The following is a 20,515-nucleotide window of genomic DNA, read 5'->3' as shown; positions in this document are numbered from 1 at the left end:
TTTTGCATAGTACATTTTGTGGAAGTCACCGCATTTCAACAGGTACATTTAATGAAATTGGCTCCATTTCATAAAAAATCAATTATAAAGAAAATGTATTAGTTTTTAAAGAGCATTTATTCTAGACTATTTGTTGTTGCTTTATACGGAATTTTACCACCAATTAAATAATATCTGCAAAAATAACGGAAAACAAGTATTTTAACATTTCCCTTTTTCTAGAAGACTTGTAACCTATTTTATTTGGAGTTCAAACATCCGAATAAGTTTTTAAAATCAAGGTTTTGATAAAGAAAATGAATTCCAATGTAATACTGCTGCTGGAAACTGCAAAGACATCTGGAAACATATTAGAAACCATATATGGCTATTACTATGGCTATTACTATGGTGTATACATTATGAAATGAATTAAAATGAAAACTATTTAGATGAAAAAACCATCCACTAAAAAGCATTTCTATCTAAATATAGCAGGTAGTACAGATGTTCCTTTACTCCTGTATTTTATGCATTAACATGTATATTCCTGAAGGACTGCATGAAGAATTATAGTGGGATGTTTGGTGTGTGCCTCTGAAGCCCCATTTTACCTTTGTACAATTCGAGAAAGGAAGCTTGGATGAGAATATGACTTTAATGAATTTGAACTGTTTAAAAAGGCAAAGTACAAGTACAAGAAGGGAAAGCTCTTCTTGTTCATTTGTTACCAGGGACAGCTTTATCTACAATAGCAACCTTTCCATGATCAAAACCTTAGAATGAAATCTAATTTGATGTCAAAAAGGTAATCAAGATTCCTTAACTAAATGTACTAAAATTTAAGAACTTGATGGTTTTTTTAAAAATCTTCCTTTACACCCCAGCAGACTTTTTCTCCCCAGTCTCTTTTGCAATGAAGGCATAGCAACATGCTTCCTTGGGCCACCAGATGGCTCTGCAGTTTTTGAAATACAGATTTAGGAAAACCAATGACAAACTCCAATCCTAAAGCAATAAGTGTTGTTTCTTTCTACAGAAAACAAGTTTTAATGATACATAAAACCAAGTGACAGGCAAGGGAAAAAAGCCCCAATGGCAGTCATTTAAAAATTAGGCAGAGATTACATATACAGTGGTGCCTCGCTTAACGATTTTAATTGGTTAAAAAAACAACACATCGCTATGGGAAAACATCGCTAAGCGAAACGTGTTTTCCCATAGAGATGCATTGAAAACCGGATAATCCGTTCCAATAGGAACAGATTATCCAGTTTTCTCCCCCACCATCAGGCGCAGCGCTATGGGAGAAGCCTCCCGGTGGGGGAAAAAGACCGGATCGGCTCCTGCCTTCTCCCCCACCACCCGGCTTCTCCCAAAGGGCTGTCCCAATGGTGCTTGCAGCAGCGGAGGAGGTGCCCGGTGGCGGAGAAAGGCCAGATCGGCTCCTGCCTTCTCCCCCACCGGGCACCTCCTCCGCTGCTGCAAGCACAATCGGGGCAGCCCTTTGGGAGGAGCCGGGCTGTGGGGAAGGAAGGCTGAAGCTGAACCTATCTCCCCCCCCATCGAGCGCAGTGCTTTCGGAAAAGCCTCCCGGTGGGGGGGAAAGCTCAGATCGGCTTCAGCCTTCCTTCCCCGCAGCCCGGCTGCTCCCAACATCGCTAAAAGAAAATCGCCCATAGGGAACATCATTAAATGGAGCGCAAGATCGCTCCAAAAAAGCCACCGCTAAGCGAATTCTTCATTAAACGAACCAATCGTTAAGCGAGGCATCACTGTATAATAAACAAGCAAAAGTGCCAACCAGTCTTACCTCTCTGCTAATATCCAGGTTATAATCTTGAGGTTCAAGGTCTCCTTCCATCACACGTACAGGCTCAATTCTTAACCAACTATTTTCCTCCTTTTGTTCTGTGCGTACTGTTCTTTCCAGCAGCTGCAAGTCAAATTCTTGCTCTCGTTTCCACTAGTAATAGATAGGAAACAGTTACAGACTTGACTATTTTGACTACTGAATGATTCAGAAATGTCCACTCCCATTGCCACCAATACCAGACTGAAGAAAGGGGAAATTAGGACTTACCATAACATTTGCTTCTGGATATTAGCTTTGATGGCTTATCCTTGATGGAATTCTCATTCTCTCCAACCAGCAGAGGGCAATCTAATCTCAGCAAAAATGCTATCAGTAAATAGACTGGTGTTAATCTTTCACCTTAAATATCAGGGGCCATAGATGAAGTAATTGATCATCACAATAAATAAATCTAAAGATAATCCCTAAAGAGAGCTAGAAGGGATCCAATACATTTAAACTTTCAATTTTACCAATTTCTAAAAATTGAATGGGGAAATAAAATGATGAAACTCTAGATTAGGATAATTCTTTAAAAATTGAAGCAAAAAATGAAAAGAAGCATATCTCCCCAAATATGGCATTTGTGGATGGAATGCATCATTACTAACATAGCCACATAACTATTTCTACAATTTAGGTTTAGAATCTAAATGCTAAAGTAATATTTGCTTTACAGATCAATCAGCATCAGTATTGGGGCAGGGGAAACGTAAAGCTCTCTAGACTGTTTTTGAAAGAGCTGACCAAGCTAGTTACTGAAAATCACTCACAACAGAACAAGTTGCAAAGAGATGCTATGGGATTCCTTCTTTCCTTCCCTTTAATTAAGGATGCATAAGTATATATTAAAGAGATATTGGAGGAGGTAATGCATCCAGCTGCTCACGAGGATAGATGAAATACTTGTGGGTGACACCTTAGCATTCACTACCTACACTTTTTTATATCTTATGGCTATAAGTCATCATGAGATTATCTACACTGGTACAGAACAACATGACTGCAGAGAATGGGAATGAGACAGCCATTACTTAAACTCTGTGCTTGTGGTCTGAACATTACATGTGTGGAGACCTGAGCCATATTTTCAGGCAGAAGCACTGGCCACGGGCCACATATGCTTAAACTAATAAAATGAAATAAAATAAAATAAAGAACTAACTGTAAAAAGTGTATTTTATTTTTTGCAGTAAAAAGGTGTGCTTCAAAGAAAGTCTGAGCTAGTTCCCTTTGATAAAAGGAGACAGTAGACAGACTTGTGGCAGGAAAGTTCCTAGCCCCAGTTTACCTGCACCTCACTTCTATGTCCAGTTAGCTGAAAGTAAGTCCTATTGACATCCATAGGGCCCGTGTTCGTGTGCAACCGTTTAGGACTGGAAAGTGAGATTTGCCCTGCCCAGAGTGTTTTTTTAAAAGCTCTTATAGGCTTGAGGGATGCTATAGTTAACTGCTGGTTTAAGAGAATGAGTACCCCATGTAGGTCCACCATCCAGAGAAAGGAACCTGTCATTCTGTTAAGCCACTTTCACGAATTATGAACCAGAAAGTAACATTTTTTAAATGCTCTAATAGTATGTTTGGTTTCTAGATGTGCTCCACAAATCACGTGGTCCAAAAACTGTCCACTAAATTTGAATAATAACAGCTGTGATGTTTTCATAATATCCCTTAATATAATAAGCACTTCATAGTCATTCACAGACCGTGTGTGCTTTAGGTGTTTTTAAGAATGATTGATTACTGAACACTGTGTATTCTGACCCACTTATCCAACAGCCAGGTATTTTCAGACATATCAGACAGATTTTGTTACAAAATAAAAGACAGCTTGAATGGAATACAGGCATTTCTGAAGTACAAATAGGAAGATATGTCACCTGTGTTCCCACTCAGTGGAATATACATTTTCAGCCTACAGCCTACAACCCAAAGAGACATGAAGCTACTGCCTTGGAGCTGCATCGCTCCAGCAGCCTTCTCATCCTGACACATGGCAAGTCTTTTGGACTGAGGGTGCTTCCAAAGTAGACCATGACAAGCTGAAGGGGCTGCTTTTCCAAGGAGAAATAAAGTGAATCTTGGCACATAGGTATGTAGGTCTCCATGACAATCCCTACTGTCTCAATTCCAGTCTTTAAGATTCACAGAATAACTTGACTGTATGTTCTTATGCAATACCACAGCTTTTTTTTTACATAATATACGATTTATTGAAACACTGTATCTGATCATATAGTATTAAAAGATGGTAAAACAAAGATAGTAAAAGTACTCTCTCCAATACTTTTAATGATATATACTCCTCTCAGATAAGTAACATTGCTGGTGAGAGAGAATGTGTTATTGCACCGTATTTGAAATTATACAGCACAAGGCATTGCTGAAAATCCAGCAGTAAGTCACAACTACTCCATAGAGTTGGTGGAGATCTGGTGAGTCCATACCTGTGTATGTTCCATGGATTCAATAGGTTTAGGCTCGTTGCAACTTACTACTGGATTTCATTCACTGCTTTTCAAACTAGTGGCTCAGTATTGGGTTGGATTCAGAATTCCTCTTCCACAGATAGAATATTCCTAATAAAACAAGAAGGGGGAGGTGATTTCTCCCTAAGCCTCCTTCATCCTGCAGTCATCTATAAAAGTGCCTTGAAGGGCCAGGAGATACAGTGGGACATGGATGATGGCAAATGCAGATACAGGAGGAATCAGAAGAAATTGTCTTCTCCCACTTCTTCCAGCAGGAACTTACACTCTATCTCTATTCCTCCCACTTGTCAAAGAAAAATTGCTTGTTCACAGTCAACCAGTCTGAATCCAACTGAGAGAGTGTTTGGGGCAGGGGGTGGGGGAAGCATTCATGCACAAGCTCTTGATTTTAACTCGAAACATCCAAAACATTTGGATTTTCAGTAATATAAAAGTTGCTTAATTTAAAGACAGGTGCTGCTCAAACAAAAACTAGAAGACTATAAAAAAGAATTTTCCCCCAAGAAGAACAATACAATCTTCTTCATATTTAAAAGCACTATAACCAGATAACTACTCAATATTCAAACCAGGCCTGATTGCAAGAACACACATCATACAGACACAATATTAAAACTAAATTAAATTTATACTCTAAGAAAAACATGAGTTCAGTATTAGGAAGCATGTTTATTGGTGTTGGTACGGAGTCTATTACATCAGAATTAAATGACAAATCCATGTATTTTGCTCAACATTTTAATGTCATACTACATTTAAAAATTGATCTCTTAAAAATATATCAGTGCATTGTATTAAAAGTAGATTTACACATATAATGTAGGCAATGATATAAACTGTGCACACCAATTACATATTTCATGGTTTACCATTTTGGCCATTAAATTATTGTCGTGCTGTAAATTGTGCTATCAAACATTACTTTTTGTGCACTGGAGCCCTTTGATTATGCAAGGAAAAGATCTCCAGGAAACATTTCCTCTGGGCCATACTGGGCCATGTTTATTCTTTACAGCAGGAATATAGACCAATATGGCATGCAAATATGCAAAGTTCTTCATTAAAATTTTTTAAAAATTATGAAATGTCCGCATTAGAAATAAGTATGTATGTGAGCCATACACCTTTTAAAAATCAGCGTTTAATTTGCCACTTAAAAATATGAATATGGCAGGACTTTACTCCTAGAAATGTTGTACTACTTAAAAGTGAGACTGCAGATATATAAATCTGAATGCACCAGGTCCATAAAAATAATATATATATTTAGTAAGTTAATGACTCATCTATGAATTGCAAATTAGTGCAACTAAGCTATTCAAAATAAACAAAAAGGATAAAGGCCACCCTGGAAAATAAAATAAAATAAAAATATCATCAGCAATTAAACACAAAACTACTAAAATGCAATTAAGCCTGGCAGAAACTGAGTAGTCTAGTTAGAAATTGTTTCAAATAATTAAAACTCTTAAAAACAACGAGAAAGCCAGCATGTGTGATGAGTGATAACTCTAAAAGCAAGAGACCTTGTGCAATGAATTAGGCAAATGATGAGGTTTCTATAGTTCTAGTGCACCAAAAAGAGAATAAAATAAAATAAAATATTAATGTTGCAGTGATAGTGTAAATCCTTCAATGTTATACCATTATCCTGAACAACAACGAGGCATGTGACATCTTGAAGACTAACAAATGTTCTGTTACATAAGCTTTCATGGACCAGAGCTCACTGTAAGAATGGAGAGAAAGCAAAATATTGTACACTTGCTTTTAAAACAGTGAAGCCAAAAGGTTGTGTCTCCTGTAGGTGTGTCACAGCACTTGCAGTAGAAGAGAATATAGAAATGAAATAAAATGAATACAAGATTAAATCAGCATGGAGCAAACATGAAAACAAAGTAGGTATATATTTCTGTTTGCTGCATACTGTTAAAGTGGCTCATTGTTTCTCAAGACTGGAGATGGGCTCTCTGTAAGCAAAACCAGAATGACAAGTCAAAGCCTGAGAGAGGAAAGGAAGCTTGGTGTAGATACTTGATGATGCAAGTAATATCAGCATGAAACCAAAATATACCAGTCATTCCATCAAGAATGTGTTCAGTCACACTTCAAAATTGATCTCTATATGCCATAACCTGCTAGCAATGCCATTTTATAATCCACAACAGCCAAACAAGCCAGTCTTCATACAGAATATATGGGAACAAAGCAGACAATACACTCAAAAACAAGTGAAGCATTTCAGTCCCTTGCAACAGCCTGCAGAGCAGCCATCCCAACTCAGAATCTTCCAACTGTGTTTAACTTCACTCCCCTCTCTGCTGTCCAATACAATTAGGAGATCACCAGGCTGAGTCTCTGTGCAAAACAAGGCTATAACAGGAAGATTTCAAAATGAAATTTCAGTATGAAGTCACCAAACTAGAATCCATTAGCAAATGTGACATTCAACAAATCCTTGGATTAGTTTAAAGCTGGTGGGAGGGAGGGAGAAGCAAGATGTTTCTCAGTCTTATAGCTTTCTATGGGGTTTTCTTCCTTTTTTCGTCCCTCCAACAAAGTGTCCCGTTTCTTCCTGTGAAATCCTGTGCATATTTCCTTAGGCAGCACATAGGAATGAATGGCATTCCTTATCAACACCAAGATAAATCTCACCTTGCAAGCAGTATCAAGAGCATCAATCAGATTACCTAAGCATCGGTCATTATGGGTCATTACTTGGCAACTGAGAACAAAACAGCAAACACTGAAGGCTGTGATGATCTACATTTTGCAGAGCCAAACCCACTCAAATAAAAATAATGGGTCTTTTTCTCCTGACTCTTCCTGTATTCTAGGGTTCTGTTTGCTGTTTTAGTATACTATATTGCATTACATCACATTTTGAATGTATGATTATATTATCTGTCTGCCTTGTTGTCTTGACTTCAAAAAGTAAGTGTGTTTGCTCTTCCCACCAATTTCCTATGTAAGATTGAGTATGACAGTCTTGTGCCACTTGTGTATGAAGTATTCTCTGCAGGATTATTTGTGCTTCTTTGTGGCTCTTGTCAATGTCTGGCTGTTACACGGGAGCCTCATTGGCTGATTAAAAGAAGCATTTGAAACTCACTATCCAGGACTTAACAGGAGAAAAAATTGAAGCTGCAGAGATGGATATTTTAACAGAAGTATTAAAAGACATAGAAACTGTTGACACTAGGAAAAATGGGAACCTTTGTATAATTGGATGAGAGATGAGAACATGAATGGATTAAGATTATAAGAAAGAAAACATAAAATATAATTGTAGATCTTAAAGCCTTAGAAAAACATTCATTATTATTTTTACCTATATGCTAAGAAGGCATATAGGTAAAAGTAATAATGATATATATTGTTCTCTATCACATTCTGTATTCTTTTATTTACTCCAGTTGTTGTTGTTTAGTTGTTAAGTCGTGTCCAACTCTTCATGACCCCATGGACCAGAGCACACCAGGCCCTCCTGTCTTCCACTGCCTCTCCAAGTTGGGTCAAATTCATGTTAGTAGTTTCAATGACACTGTCCATCCGTTTTGTTCTCTGTCATCCCCTTCTCCTCTTCCCTTCATACTTTCCCAACATTAGGGTCTTTTCCAGGGAGTCTTCTCATGAGACGGTCAAAGTATTGGAGCCTCAGCTTCAGGATCTGTCCTTCCAGTGAGCACTCAGGGTTGATTTCCTTTAGAATTGATAGGTTTGTTCTCTTTGCAGTCCAGGGGACTCTCAATAGTCTCCTCCAGCACCACAATTCAAAAACATCAATTCTTTGGCATGGTCCAGCTCTCACTTCCATACATGGCTACTGGAAAAACCATAGCTTTGGCTAAGCGGACCTTTGTCGGCAAGGTGATGTCTTCGCTTTTCAAGATGCTGTCTAGCTTTGTCATCGCTTTCCTCCCAAGAAGCAGGCATATTTGATTTCGTGGCTGTTCTCATCATCTGCAGTGATCATGAAGTCCAAGAAACTAAAACCTGTCACTGCCTCCATCTCTTCCCCTTCTATTTGCCAGGAGGTGATGGGACCAGTGGCCATGATCTTAGTTTTTTTGATGTTGAGCTTCAGACCATTTTTTTTTTTGCGCTCTCCTCTTTCACCCTCATTAAGAGATATGTAATTCCTCCTCACTTTCTGCCATCACAGTGGTATCATCTGCATATCTGAGGTTGTTGATATTTCTTCCGGCAATCAATTCTGGCCTGGGATTCATCTAGTCCTGTCTTTCGCAGGACTTTACCCCAGTACCTTGTTCCAAATCCCCTTCCCTATGATCTTCCCTCACCCAATGGGAAATGAATAAAAATTAATAATAATAGAAGTGAAAGAGTCCAAATCTGACAAGAACAACAAACGTTTGAAAATCCTGTGGCAGATAATATTTCAAGTACATTCAGTGCTGGACAATAAAACTTAACCTCACAAAGAATATCAACAAGAACAGCAAAGCAAAACAAAGCAAAACACTGGTGTTCAACATTTGTCCCTTTTGCTGTTTCAGGAAATCTCCTGGTCTCTGTGGGGATCCCAGAGGAATTTCCTGCTGGGATTAAATGTAAAAAGTTTCCAGGATCAAAAAAACCTGCCAAGTAATCATTGTATCTCTGGTACTTTTCCTTCTGCACTCTTCCACCTTCTCCCTTCTCACTTTCTCTCACACACAAGCAGCTGATATGTGCATTTTAAGAAATCTGCTACATTAAATATATTACAGACATGTTTTTTTAGTTTGGCTTTGGTCCACAAAAGCTTATATCACAATATATTTATAAGTTTTTGTTGCAACAGACTGGTATACTTACTCTTCTGGAATTGCTCACACTCCTAAATATATCGGCTGTAAACTAATCCTATTTTAAGAAATTATGTTTAGGTTTTGTTTTCTAATTTCTGATGGCTGTGATTCAGATTAAAATCCTACACTGACTAATACAGTCCTTCAATTTATAATTGACTCTCTTTTCTTCTTTCTGTTTTGGACCTATGCTCACATTAGCTATATCCCAGAGAAGGAAGCACTGATAGAATTGCTTGGAAAATGTACAGTGAACGCTGAAAGTTCCAGATTTCAAACACTTTACAAGCACTTAGCTGTACACTAGATTGAGGCCAAATACTGGAAGTAAATTCCATTGAAAGAAATTGTTATAGTACTTCTACTTAAACACATTCAAGACAGGAGCATGGCACCCCGATCCTAAACAGGATGTTTGTGGTCAAAAGACACAAAACACATATGAACAAAGCATACATTGAGAGCGTCACTTGGTTACAAATAGTTACTATTGCTAATTTTTTTAAAAAAATACAGCCTCTCTGTTTTGGCAATGAAGGCTACTGTGGCAGAACTAGCTGGTGACATCCTGCATATGCACATCACTTCTTTGCATCATAGGAACTCCTTGGATGAAAATTCTACCATATCAGTAAGGACTGCTTTGGTAAGTACCGAAAATGAATCACCTTAAGGTTTCTACCTCATTAATTATTTCACCTTTGAAGTAATTTATTTTTCCTACATGAATACAGAATTTTGCTAGCCTATTCTAGACATCTTAAGCATAAATTATAAAGGGATGGAAGCAGGTGTATAAACATCTGTTAAATTTGCTTCTATGTTTAGTAGTTAATATATAAAATTTGTCAAATGCTATTTAAAAACTCTTTGACAGAACATAGCTACTATAATATACTAAATTTACTAAACTTGCAATATATATATCTCTATGCTTGACCTACTGTGTTTCCCTGAAAATAAGACAGGGTCTTATATTGTTTTGCTCCAAAAATGCATTAGGGCTTATTTTTAGGGGATGTTTTATTTTATAGTCATGTCATCTTCTGGTTGCTGCACAATACTGCACAATAGGGCTTATTTTTGGGGTAGGGCTTATATTACAAGCATCCTGAAAAATCACACTAGGGCTTATTTCCAGGTTAGGTCCTATTTTCAGGGAAACGGTATCATCATCTATGGGGTCATTCTTTTTATGCTGCAAGCAGAAAAATAAACAAACTCATCTTGGTTTCATATAACTTGAGTCAAGGGGGTGGGAACAGAAAGCCAAGATCAAGCCAATATCCATATCTGAATGCATTCCAAAAAAGTCTTGCCTTTTCTTGCTATGCTTTTAAAATGCCAACTTACTTCTCTACCTGCTACATTAAGCTGTGACTACTTATAAATTAAAAGCCATTTTCTGTTATTCACACTCCAGAAACTGCTATAACACTATATAATTTAATAATACAAGGTGTCATGCACTCCAAATAAAAGTGCTTACTGGAGAAGCTACAAATCATATTTTAAGTCTAATCCCTTTAAGGCATATCTAACATACTGAGCCTACGTCTGCAGAAACTGGTCGGATGAATGATCGTGACGAGACAGACTGTCTTTCTCCCTGGCCAAGAGTTCTCTTGCGTTCACGAACTAATGCCTTTTGATGTCGCTTCATTCTTTCTAGCTGTTCTTCAGCACTCATCTTGCCTCTTTGGTGGTCTCCGGAATATAAACGTTCCAAGGCACTCTTTGGTCTCTCCTATTAAACATGACATACAAAATATGTATTATAACTAATATTTGTATTCATGTATACCAGGACTCCAAATGAGAGTCCATGCATGCTAGGCTATTGCTACCAACTTAACACTCTTGCAATGTAAATGCTGAAGACTATAATTTATTGTCCTCTGTCTTCTCTCAATGTATGATTCGGAAATATATCAAACTAAGAAAGGTAGTTTGTGAAAGAGAAATGACAAGAGAAAAACATGGGCTACGTTTTGCAAGAGGAATATTATTATTATGGGGAAACAGAATGTGGCCTCCCTCTTAATAACAAATTGGACATACTCTGATGATTTAGAAGCACCTTATTTTTTCAAATGAATTATTTTTGAAAAATTCTGAAGTTGCAATAGCTGTAAACATTAAGGTAAAGAGGTATGTACAGTGGTGCCTCGCTAGACAATGATAATCTGTTCCACTGAAATCACTGTTTAGCAAAATCATTGTCTAGTGAAAAGCATTTCCCTATTGGAATGCATTGAAACCTGTTTAATGCGTTCCAATGGGGAAGAATCATCGTTGTCTAGCGAAGATCGGCCATAGGAAAGCCACTTTGCGAACTGCCGATCAGCTGTTGAAATAGCTGTCTTGCGAAGCTTAGGTCCTGAAAACACCCATTTGCGAGCGCGGAGGAAGCTGTCAAAATTGTCTAGTGAAAATTGGTTTGCGAAGCAGGGACCAAACATTGTCCAGCGAAATTCCCCCATAGGAATCACTGTTTTGCAAATCGCTATAGCGATTGCAAAAAGTCAATGTCTAGTGAAAAAACTGTCATGCGGGGTAACTGTCTAGCGAGGCACCACTGTATATATAGCCACATGCCCATTTCATGTTGGGGTTAAACTTCTAATAATAGTCAGCATCATCCATCCGGGTGAATTATCTTAAACTATAGTGTCATAAAATGTTAAAATGAAATACACTTCTACAAATCAAATTATTTTAAATGACTAGCATTCATAAATAAATGTGCAAAGTCACCTTGGAACCATCTCTACGAAGTGTTGCATAAGATGAAACTAGGGATGTCTGATGGAGCCTGGAAGTTGAGCCAGATAATCCTTTTACAAAGAAAAAGAGGGACGAAAAGCTATAATTAGAAAACACCTTCTGCATTCCAGCTAAATCCTGGGGCTAAATCTAAAGATAAAACTATCTAGAATAGACTCACTGAAATCAATGAAGCTTTTAGTCACTACTAAATTAAGACCCATTTATTTTGATAGATCTAAGTAGGTATAACACTGGCTTTAGCTCTATGTTTTGTGACCACTTTCTCCATTCATAACAGGAAGAGATATAGGATTTCTTTTATTAAAAGAATACTGGTCATGTGGTCCTGTCCTAACATTCATTATGATTTGAATGCAGCCTACCTGAAAGATTTCATATAATTTTTATTACTTTTTGATTGTTTTTCACTTCAAGCAGTTTTATAGTTGGAGTCTGCAATTAGCTTTTGGTATGTCACTGGACCCTAAACTATGTATTCCTAATTTTTGTTTTCATTTAGTAGTAAGTCATAACCACAGGTTCATTGAGTCAGTGGAGATTTGTGAGTCAACTCCTCTGTAAATTCTATTGATTCAATGGGTCTGTTTTAGCTTCAATTTACTATTGGATTGTATTTCACACTCTATGTATGTGAAAGCTGGACAATGAAGAAAGCTGATCAGAAAAAAATCAATTCATTGGAAATGTAGTTGGAGGAAAGTTTTAGGGATATCATGGACCATCAAAATGACAAATAAGTGGTTCAACAGCAAATTAACCTTGAACTTTCACAATAGAAACTAAAATGACTAAACCGAGCTTATTCTTCTTCAGGCACAGCATAATACAAGACTCATTGGAAAATACACCAGTGCTGTGGAAATTTGAAGGCAGTAGGAAAAGAGGAAGACCAATATGAGATGAATTGACCCAATATAGGAAACCATGGTTTGTAAGACTTGAGCAAGGCTGTTAATGAGAGGACCTCGTAACAATCATTAATTCATTGTGTTGCCGTAAGTAGGAAATGACCTGACAGTACATACTGATAAAGCTTATAGCAAACTTCAATAGCAAGGAGTTGAACAAAAACAAAGATGAACAAGTGAGATTAATGTATGAATGGGGAAAAAATCTTATTAAAAACTGGATGAAAAATAATTTAACTGGGTTCAAAGGTCGATTTAAAAAATTGGTTTAATTTGTCTAGTTGAAACAATTTTAAAAAGTGTGTTTGTTTGTTTGTTTGTTTGTTTGTTTATTTATTTATTTATTTATTTATTTATTTATTCATTCATTCATTCATTCATTCATTCATTCCCCGCCTATCTAGTCATTTCGACCACTCTAGGCGGCTAGTGGTTTCCTCCCTCATTTTCAAAAACTGGAATAATAAAGACAGCCACAGCGGAGAGACATAGAAAATGTGGTGAAGTTGTGTATGACGGCAAAGAAAATATGATCTTGGATGTTCTTGCTCTGCAGTTGGAGCCAAGAGGAGGTTCTCTCACATGATAAAAGGTTTCCTCAAAAGATACTGCAAAAATGCTTTTTGTTGTGCCTTCCACATAGTGTCTTATGTTATACATTTAAACTATATAAATAGTTTTATTCAACCTTTGCTGTGCTTAACTACATTTATTAGAATGTAGCAGAGATACCTCTGCTTCCTAGGTATCACAGTCTAAATCATCTAGTCTGATACGGGAATGAATATACAAAAGGTTTATTTATTAAGGATAGGAGTAGATTATGATACCTCCAACTTAAAAGTACAATCTGGTTTACCAACACAGCCATAAATCAAATGAAAGTAAACAATTATCAGAAGGGTCCTGAAATCAATAAATTACATCAGTCTCTTGACCCACCTCTGCTAGGTAATGTTTGGTATCTAGTGTCAACACCTAGATAGCCACTGGACGGCTGATTGAGATCACCTATAGTTGCCAATTCAGGTTCACTCACGTATGAGCGAAGTTCTACCTACATGAATGAAAATTTGATTAACGAGACTGCAAAATCATTGGATACAACTGTATACTGTTAAGAGATTACTGTTTCCTTGTATTCACTGTATTTTGAATAATAATATTAGAGATAAAATAATGTTTGAAGCAGTACAAATGCATTTCAAAGCCTGGGGCTGTGTTTAACAAAAGCAACAAACTAGATTATGAAACAGCTGTGAAAATCACAGTCAGCTGCACCAATGGGTTGTTCTCATCTCAACATGTTTCAAGACAAATCTCTCACTTCTAAATCTTCTAGAAGCTAACTTACAACTACACTCAAGGAAGTTTTCTAAAATCTTCCTTACATAAGTCAAAACTGAAATAGTTCTAAGTAGCCTGTAAGAAACTGAAGAAAAAAGAATTTCCCTTAATAAAAAAATCCAACTTACAGCAAGAACAATAAGCAAATGTGACTGGCTATTTTTGTTCTCTGCTAAGTGCTTACCCTGTAATCTCCATTCACGTACTGTCCTAGTTCACGGTCTCTTTTTCTCTCATCTGACTGACGTTTCAGGCCCCTTACTGATGTGTGCCTGATGACAGTGGCTTCCCTGGGAAGAGGCGGGATGGCTGGTGGGTGGTCATCTGGGCTGTACAACTGTGGGAGGGGGGGCCTTGGTGGTGCTTCATCTTCCTGGTACAGTTTATAAGGCAAATATATATTTCAGAATTACTGCTGCATAAGACCATCACTTTAATATATGCAAAATGGTCACATACAATTCCACTGGCTTAAATGATAGAAAGCAATATGCATCAATCTAAACTAAAAGGCCTCAACATAGTTGCTAATCTCAACCAGAGTACACACACTGGTTCAAGTGCTAACTGATAAATCACCTTCTATGAATCCAATTCTCCTCTACTTGAGACTAGCCATTATATTCAGGCCTATAGCCTATACAGTCCTTCAAAAATAGGCAGGTATTGAACAGATAAGTTAAGCAATCATCACAAACAACTCCTTTATATTCTTGGTGAACAGAGAGCCAGAAGGAGCTACTGGCATCGGGCTTTTTATACAGAACCCCACCATTCTCCAATATAGTTGAGAACACTAATTACAAGACTACCTTTGGCTTTAATTTTATTGGTGACTGAATTGGAGGCTCAACTTTTTTCACTTGTTGTGATGGAGAGAACATTCTAGGCTGTGTGTAAGGCTGAGAGAAAAGTCTGACTTCCAGAGAAGGCTTGACAGGACTAGATGGTGGACTTTGCTGAGTAGAAAGTTTGCTGTCTGCTGACATGAAAGTGGGTGATGATGAAGGCACCAGAGGTTTTGAAAATGAAGGCACTGTTTTTCTTTCTGCAAAGCAGAACATAAGTTACAATCAGATGTAAATAAGAAACACTAAGGAATCCACCTATGTCATGCACAATGTAAAACTGAATTTAAGATTTACACACAACATTTTATTATTTATTCAACTGTATATGAAGAAATCAAGAGATATAAAATATTGCAACTTTGTGACCTGAACACAAAAATGGGTTATACTTTTAAAAACTAATGAGAATCTGTGAGAAGTTACTATTAATGAAAGATAGGCTTGGTGTTTGTTGTAAATGTTAAGAATGAAACAAAGCAGTCTGTTTAGACAGATACTGTACATTTTAACAAGGGGAGGACTATTACCCATTACAACGCAAGAATTAGAAGTAAGGAAATTTTGTGATGTGAATACTATTACTGTATTTTTCGTTCCATAAGACGCACCTCAGCATAAGACGCAGCTAATTTTTAGAGGAGGAAAACAAGAAAAAATATTCTGAACCAAATAGTGTAATAAAGTTGTATGGTATCTCTATAGGCAGGGTGGTCACACGTGAGGAGGTCTATTACTTTATATAATACATTTTGAATTATGTTCACCATTAGGGGAGTGAAGTAGATACCCCAAGGCGCAATACATCAGTGTAAAATATAAAAAATTCAGGTTTAAGATACCATTAGAGTGGGTTGCTTTGAAGAGTATGACAAATCTCAAAAGAACTAAAAGCCTTTCACTCAGTGAGCAACTGAAACAAATCGTACTTTTCACCAACAATGCCTCGTGTGCCCCTTAATGTCACCAGTCAGCAATCCAGCCAGGAATTCCTATGTATTATGTTATTTACGGTACCTGGATGAGTCTTCTCCCTTCCTCCGTGGAGCTCTCCTCTCTCTCTCTCTCTGCTATGGACGCTCTGTAGTATCAGTGCTACTAATGAGTACAGTACTGGGGGGGGTCTGTTAAGCCACCACCATTTTGCCTAGTCCCAGCAAGCTTGAGGCAGCGTCCTTCCAGATCAGCATTGTAAAAAAGGTGTAATTATCAGACTGACCACAAGAGGGAACCAAACGCAATGTATTTTCTTCATAAGACGCACAGACTTTTCACCTTACTTTTTTTGAAGGGAAAAGTGCATCTTATGGAGCAAAAAATACAGTAGTCAAATACACCAGAAAGAAAATTAAAGAAAATGAGTGTGTTTGTCAATTTTCATTCAAGTTTAAATCTGTACATTTGAGTACATATTTTAATGTTTCAAAACTTTGAAAAATATCTCCATTACACTTTTCTTACCTGGATTCTTTATAGATTCTATAATGACTTTATAGTTGGATTTGTTAGCACTTAGGCCAGCTGTAACATCTTCAATTCTCCACAAATCTTTTTGTATCTGAGCTTTCTCCTATTAATCAATAAAGGTAGAATGATTTTTTTTGGGGGGGGGAAGATTGAAGGAAAAGATAAACATTAGTTATACATGTATGAAATGACAGTTCTTAAAGTATTTATTCATTCAGTCATAACAGCAGAGTGGGTAGTGAGCAATGCATTGCAAGGGCACACACAGTTTATTGTTCTGACAGCAGAGTCTAACCCCAGGGCAGCAGCAACCTGGTGTTGCCTTCTGATGCTGAGCCATACCAGGCACTAGGCTTGTGCTGCTGTGATACAACATGGCAGCTGAAAGGCCAGCAAAAGAAGAATGTTGATTCCAATAATAAATTTCTTTTTTCTAACATATGCAGGGAAAAATAATCAACATTCTGGTTTGTTCTGGGTGAGTAAAGAGATCCCATTTCACTGTAAAACTGTTCTGGAAAGTATTTAGATTTTGATTTATAGCTTGCTCTAACCAAGTCAGATTTAAATATGAATACATACAATGTTTTATTGGCCCAAATTCTGTTTGCATAAAGATGTGGCAGACGCTGATAGTGTCATTAGCTAGCATCGGTAACATTTAATTCAAAGCAATTAAACGCTTCCTGTGCCCTCATTTTACATTCTGAGGCTCCCCAGGGCTCCCTTTTGTTCTGGGTAAGCCTTTGGGAGTCTTGGAAGGAGTCTTTTAGAAAGACAAATATTACTGCTGAACCACCACTGCTGGCCCTAAACTCCAGAAAACATAGCTGCCAGTTACACAAGAGAATTGGAAATCACTTAATAACTTATGGAGTGACATCTGAAGAACCAAGGCGAACCTAAGAAAAAGGGACTTTGACGTTGACACAGCCCTCTGTGAGTGCAGAGAAGAACAAGATGCTTCACACCTATGTTATTGTACTGTATTGTCCCTCAAGGGATGTGGTGGCGCTGCGGACTAAACCGCAGAAGCCTTTGTGTGCTGCAGGGTCAGAAGACCAGCAGTCGTAAGATTGAATCCACACGACTGAGTGAGCTCCTGTCGCTTTGTCCCAGCTCCTCGCCAACCTAGCAGTTTGAAAGCATGTAAATGCGAGTAGATAAATAGGTACCATCTCGATGGGAAGGTAAACAGCGTTCCGAATCTAAGTCACGCTGGCCATGTGACAACGGAAACTGTCTTCGGACAAACGCTGGCTTCACGGCTTGGAAACGGGGATGAGCACCGCCCCCTAGAGTCGAACACGACTGACTAAAATGTCAAGGGGAACCTTTACCTTTACCTATTGTCCCTCAACATATACAATGGATGACTTGATACCTCCAATATTTTTGATGTTGCCTGTTACTGTGCGAAAATTATCTGATATATTTGCTGGTTGTGCAATGCTGCTTCTAACATGAACAAAGAAAAGAAAGATATTGGGGAAAAGCAAAAGATTAAGTACAAATAGTGTAATCACTAGTACTGCAGCTAGATTAAAGTTAAAAGTATATCTAGCTGCTGATGTCCACAGAAACTCTGATATTACTCATCATCCTAACTTATAATTGGAACAGTTAATGTGAGAAGTATGAATAAACTTGAAACTGTAAAATATGAAATATTGGACTGGAATAGAACATTTTTAATCAAACAACTACAAAGTGTTTTAATCTAGAAATTAAAAACTTAAAAGAACAGTACAGCTCTAATAGTGAGCTGGCATGTAGCACAAGCTGTTAGGGTCTATAATTAAGTATGACTGAACAATATCAATCAGACACCACAGAAAGGCTATTGATATAAATCATTCAAGTCTATGGTCCATGTACACATGCTGAAGAAGAAGAAACTGAAAACTTATGCAGATGCCTGGGACAAAATTCATCACACAGCAAAAGAGTATGTGCTGTTACATGGGTGGCTGGGACATAAAAGGAGTAAATAAAAAAAAAACAAACATTGTTGGAGAATTTGGCCCAGGAGTCAGAAGTGAAACAGGAGAGCAACTCATAGAATTCCACGAAGCAAACAATATTAAACAGACAACCAAACAGACGATGATACACATGGACATCACCAGATAGCAAACCAAATGCTGTTCTTGTGAGCAGTCAAGTTGCTTTGGATTTACTGTGATCATAGCAAGGTTTTTTAAAGGTATATAAGATATTCAAGGAGTGGTTTACCATTGGCACCCTCTCCAGTGAGTTTTCAAGGACAAGTGGAGATTTGAAGCCAACTCTCCTAGAGGTTTGGTACTGTAACAGCTTTAGTTGCTCTGACAATGACCTGCTCAAGGCTAAAGACAGGGGGAGTCCTGCCCTATTGATCTTCCTAGAACTCTCAATGGCTTCAATACCATTGATCATGGTATCTTTCCATGGAATGGAACTTTGAGGCCCAGTATTACAGTTGTTCAATTCCTGTTTTTGGGACCAGTTGCAAGGAAATATCTGCTCAGCCCCATGGCATTGAGTTGTGGGATGCCAAAGGGTTCCATTCTATCTCCCATACTATTTAATATCTGTACAGTGGTGCCTTGACCTATGAATGTCCCAACATACAACCATTTTGAGTTACGACCAGCTCCGGACGCAAAAATTTGTTTCTACTTGCGGCCGGAGCTTCCAATTACAACCAGAAAAAGGCAGGGGAAAAAGGTGGAGAATTCAAATTGCTAACCCTTGGTGGCAAAGAGGCTGCTTCTTTGTAACTCTTTCACCCAGCGGTTAGAGAGTGTGCGATTGGAGGAGGCTTCGGACTGCCTGGTAAGGTAAGGTGCTGCTGTTCTGGGTGGGTTTTGCAGTGTGGTTTTGGGCTGGGTGGTGGGATTATGTTTCTATGCTGTGACGGGTCTTGCAGGGTTGGTTTGTTTTTTGATTCCCCCCCCATTTCTAGCTTTTAAAGGTAAAGGTAAAGGTTCCCCTTGACAATTAGTCCAGTCGTGTCCAACTCTAGGGGGCGGTGCTCATCTCCATTTCCAACCCATAGAGCTAGCGTTTGTCCAAAGACAATCTTCCGTGGTCACGTGGCCAGTGCAACTAGACACAAAATTCTGTTACCTTCCCACCGTGGTGGTACCTATTTATCTACTCGCATTTTTGCACGCTTTCGAACCGCAAGGTTGGCGGGAGCTGGGACAAGCGACGGGGGCTTACTCCATCGTGTGGATTTGCTCTTACGACTGCAGGTCTTCTGACCTTGCAACATAGAGGCTTCTGCGGTTTAACCCGCAGCGCCACCACGTCCCTCAAAAAAAAAAAAAAAAAAAACTAGCTTACCTGAGATAAAAATGACCTGTTCATCTGTTCCTGTAAGGCTTGTTTCAGCTGGTTTACATCTTTTTCCAATTTCAGATATTCATTCCAGGCATTTTCCATTTCCTGTTGGCAAAGGCAAAATACTCAGTTTTATCCTTTAAGCTAGAAAACATCACAAGCCAGCTGAAGAACTTAAACATCTGCTGTACTAAAGTGTGAAGCATAATGAAATGTAGCTTTCTATGGAATCCTACACACCGGACACTTAATTTGGAGGCTTTCCCACTGAAATCAAAGACTCCTTCTTTTACACATAACAATAAGAAATAAATAAATGCCATATAATAGAAACTACTGGTCTTCCTGCTTAAATTTAAAGTCATATTCAAGTGTTCTGCTGAACTCAACATCACAGTACTCAAAATTTTATGAAGCAGGCATCGTTACAAGTTTTTACAAACTTTGTGAAATACCCTGAAAGTTTAACATTGGACAGAATAATAAAACACTTTCCCTCCAAAATGTAAAGTGGTCCTAGCCTCTTCTTGGCTTTACTTTTGGTATTTAAATAGTCCATATATATTTAATTAAAATAAATATCAAAATGGCTGCAATCCAGTTAAACATTGGTCCCATACAGCCTTATTTTTATTTCATCCCATGAAAGTGACTGGGTGGTAAGCCATCTTTCTAGCAATTAACTCTT

General features: G+C 37.9%; 1 protein-coding gene and 1 long non-coding RNA gene across 22 annotated transcripts in view; one reads left to right on the top strand and one right to left on the bottom strand.

The window, feature by feature from the left end:
• The window catches only part of PLEKHA7 (pleckstrin homology domain containing A7), a 221,859-nt gene that overhangs the window by 10,061 nt on the left and 191,283 nt on the right, over positions 1 to 20,515 (bottom strand). For 13 of the 21 annotated variants that reach the window (XM_020802935.3, XM_020802940.3, XM_020802943.3 and 10 more), the window contains 8 exons: positions 19,831 to 19,932; positions 16,495 to 16,603; positions 14,998 to 15,233; positions 14,370 to 14,558; positions 13,781 to 13,895; positions 11,898 to 11,977; positions 10,687 to 10,887; positions 1,793 to 1,945 (listed from right to left, as the gene is read on the bottom strand). In XM_020802935.3, coding sequence (XP_020658594.3) covers positions 1,793 to 1,945; positions 10,687 to 10,887; positions 11,898 to 11,977; positions 13,781 to 13,895; positions 14,370 to 14,558; positions 14,998 to 15,233; positions 16,495 to 16,603; positions 19,831 to 19,932 — 1,185 coding nt within the window. The remainder of the gene's footprint in view (positions 1 to 1,792; positions 1,946 to 10,686; positions 10,888 to 11,897; positions 11,978 to 13,780; positions 13,896 to 14,369; positions 14,559 to 14,997; positions 15,234 to 16,494; positions 16,604 to 19,830; positions 19,933 to 20,515) is intronic. The other 8 variants (XM_078383885.1, XM_020802937.3, XM_078383875.1 and 5 more) reach the window with 3 other exon arrangements.
• On the top strand, positions 8,418 to 13,121 carry LOC110083982 (uncharacterized). Its single transcript, XR_012082421.2, has 2 exons — positions 8,418 to 9,786; positions 12,744 to 13,121. It is a non-coding gene; the product is annotated as an uncharacterized LOC110083982 (long non-coding RNA).

The sequence above is a fragment of the Pogona vitticeps genome, chromosome 1, assembly GCF_051106095.1.
Source record: "Pogona vitticeps strain Pit_001003342236 chromosome 1, PviZW2.1, whole genome shotgun sequence".
In the NCBI taxonomy this organism is placed as follows: Eukaryota; Metazoa; Chordata; class Lepidosauria; order Squamata; family Agamidae; genus Pogona; species Pogona vitticeps.
The sequence above is the reverse complement of the archived record's forward strand: the minus strand, read 5'-3'. Positions and strand labels throughout refer to the sequence as shown.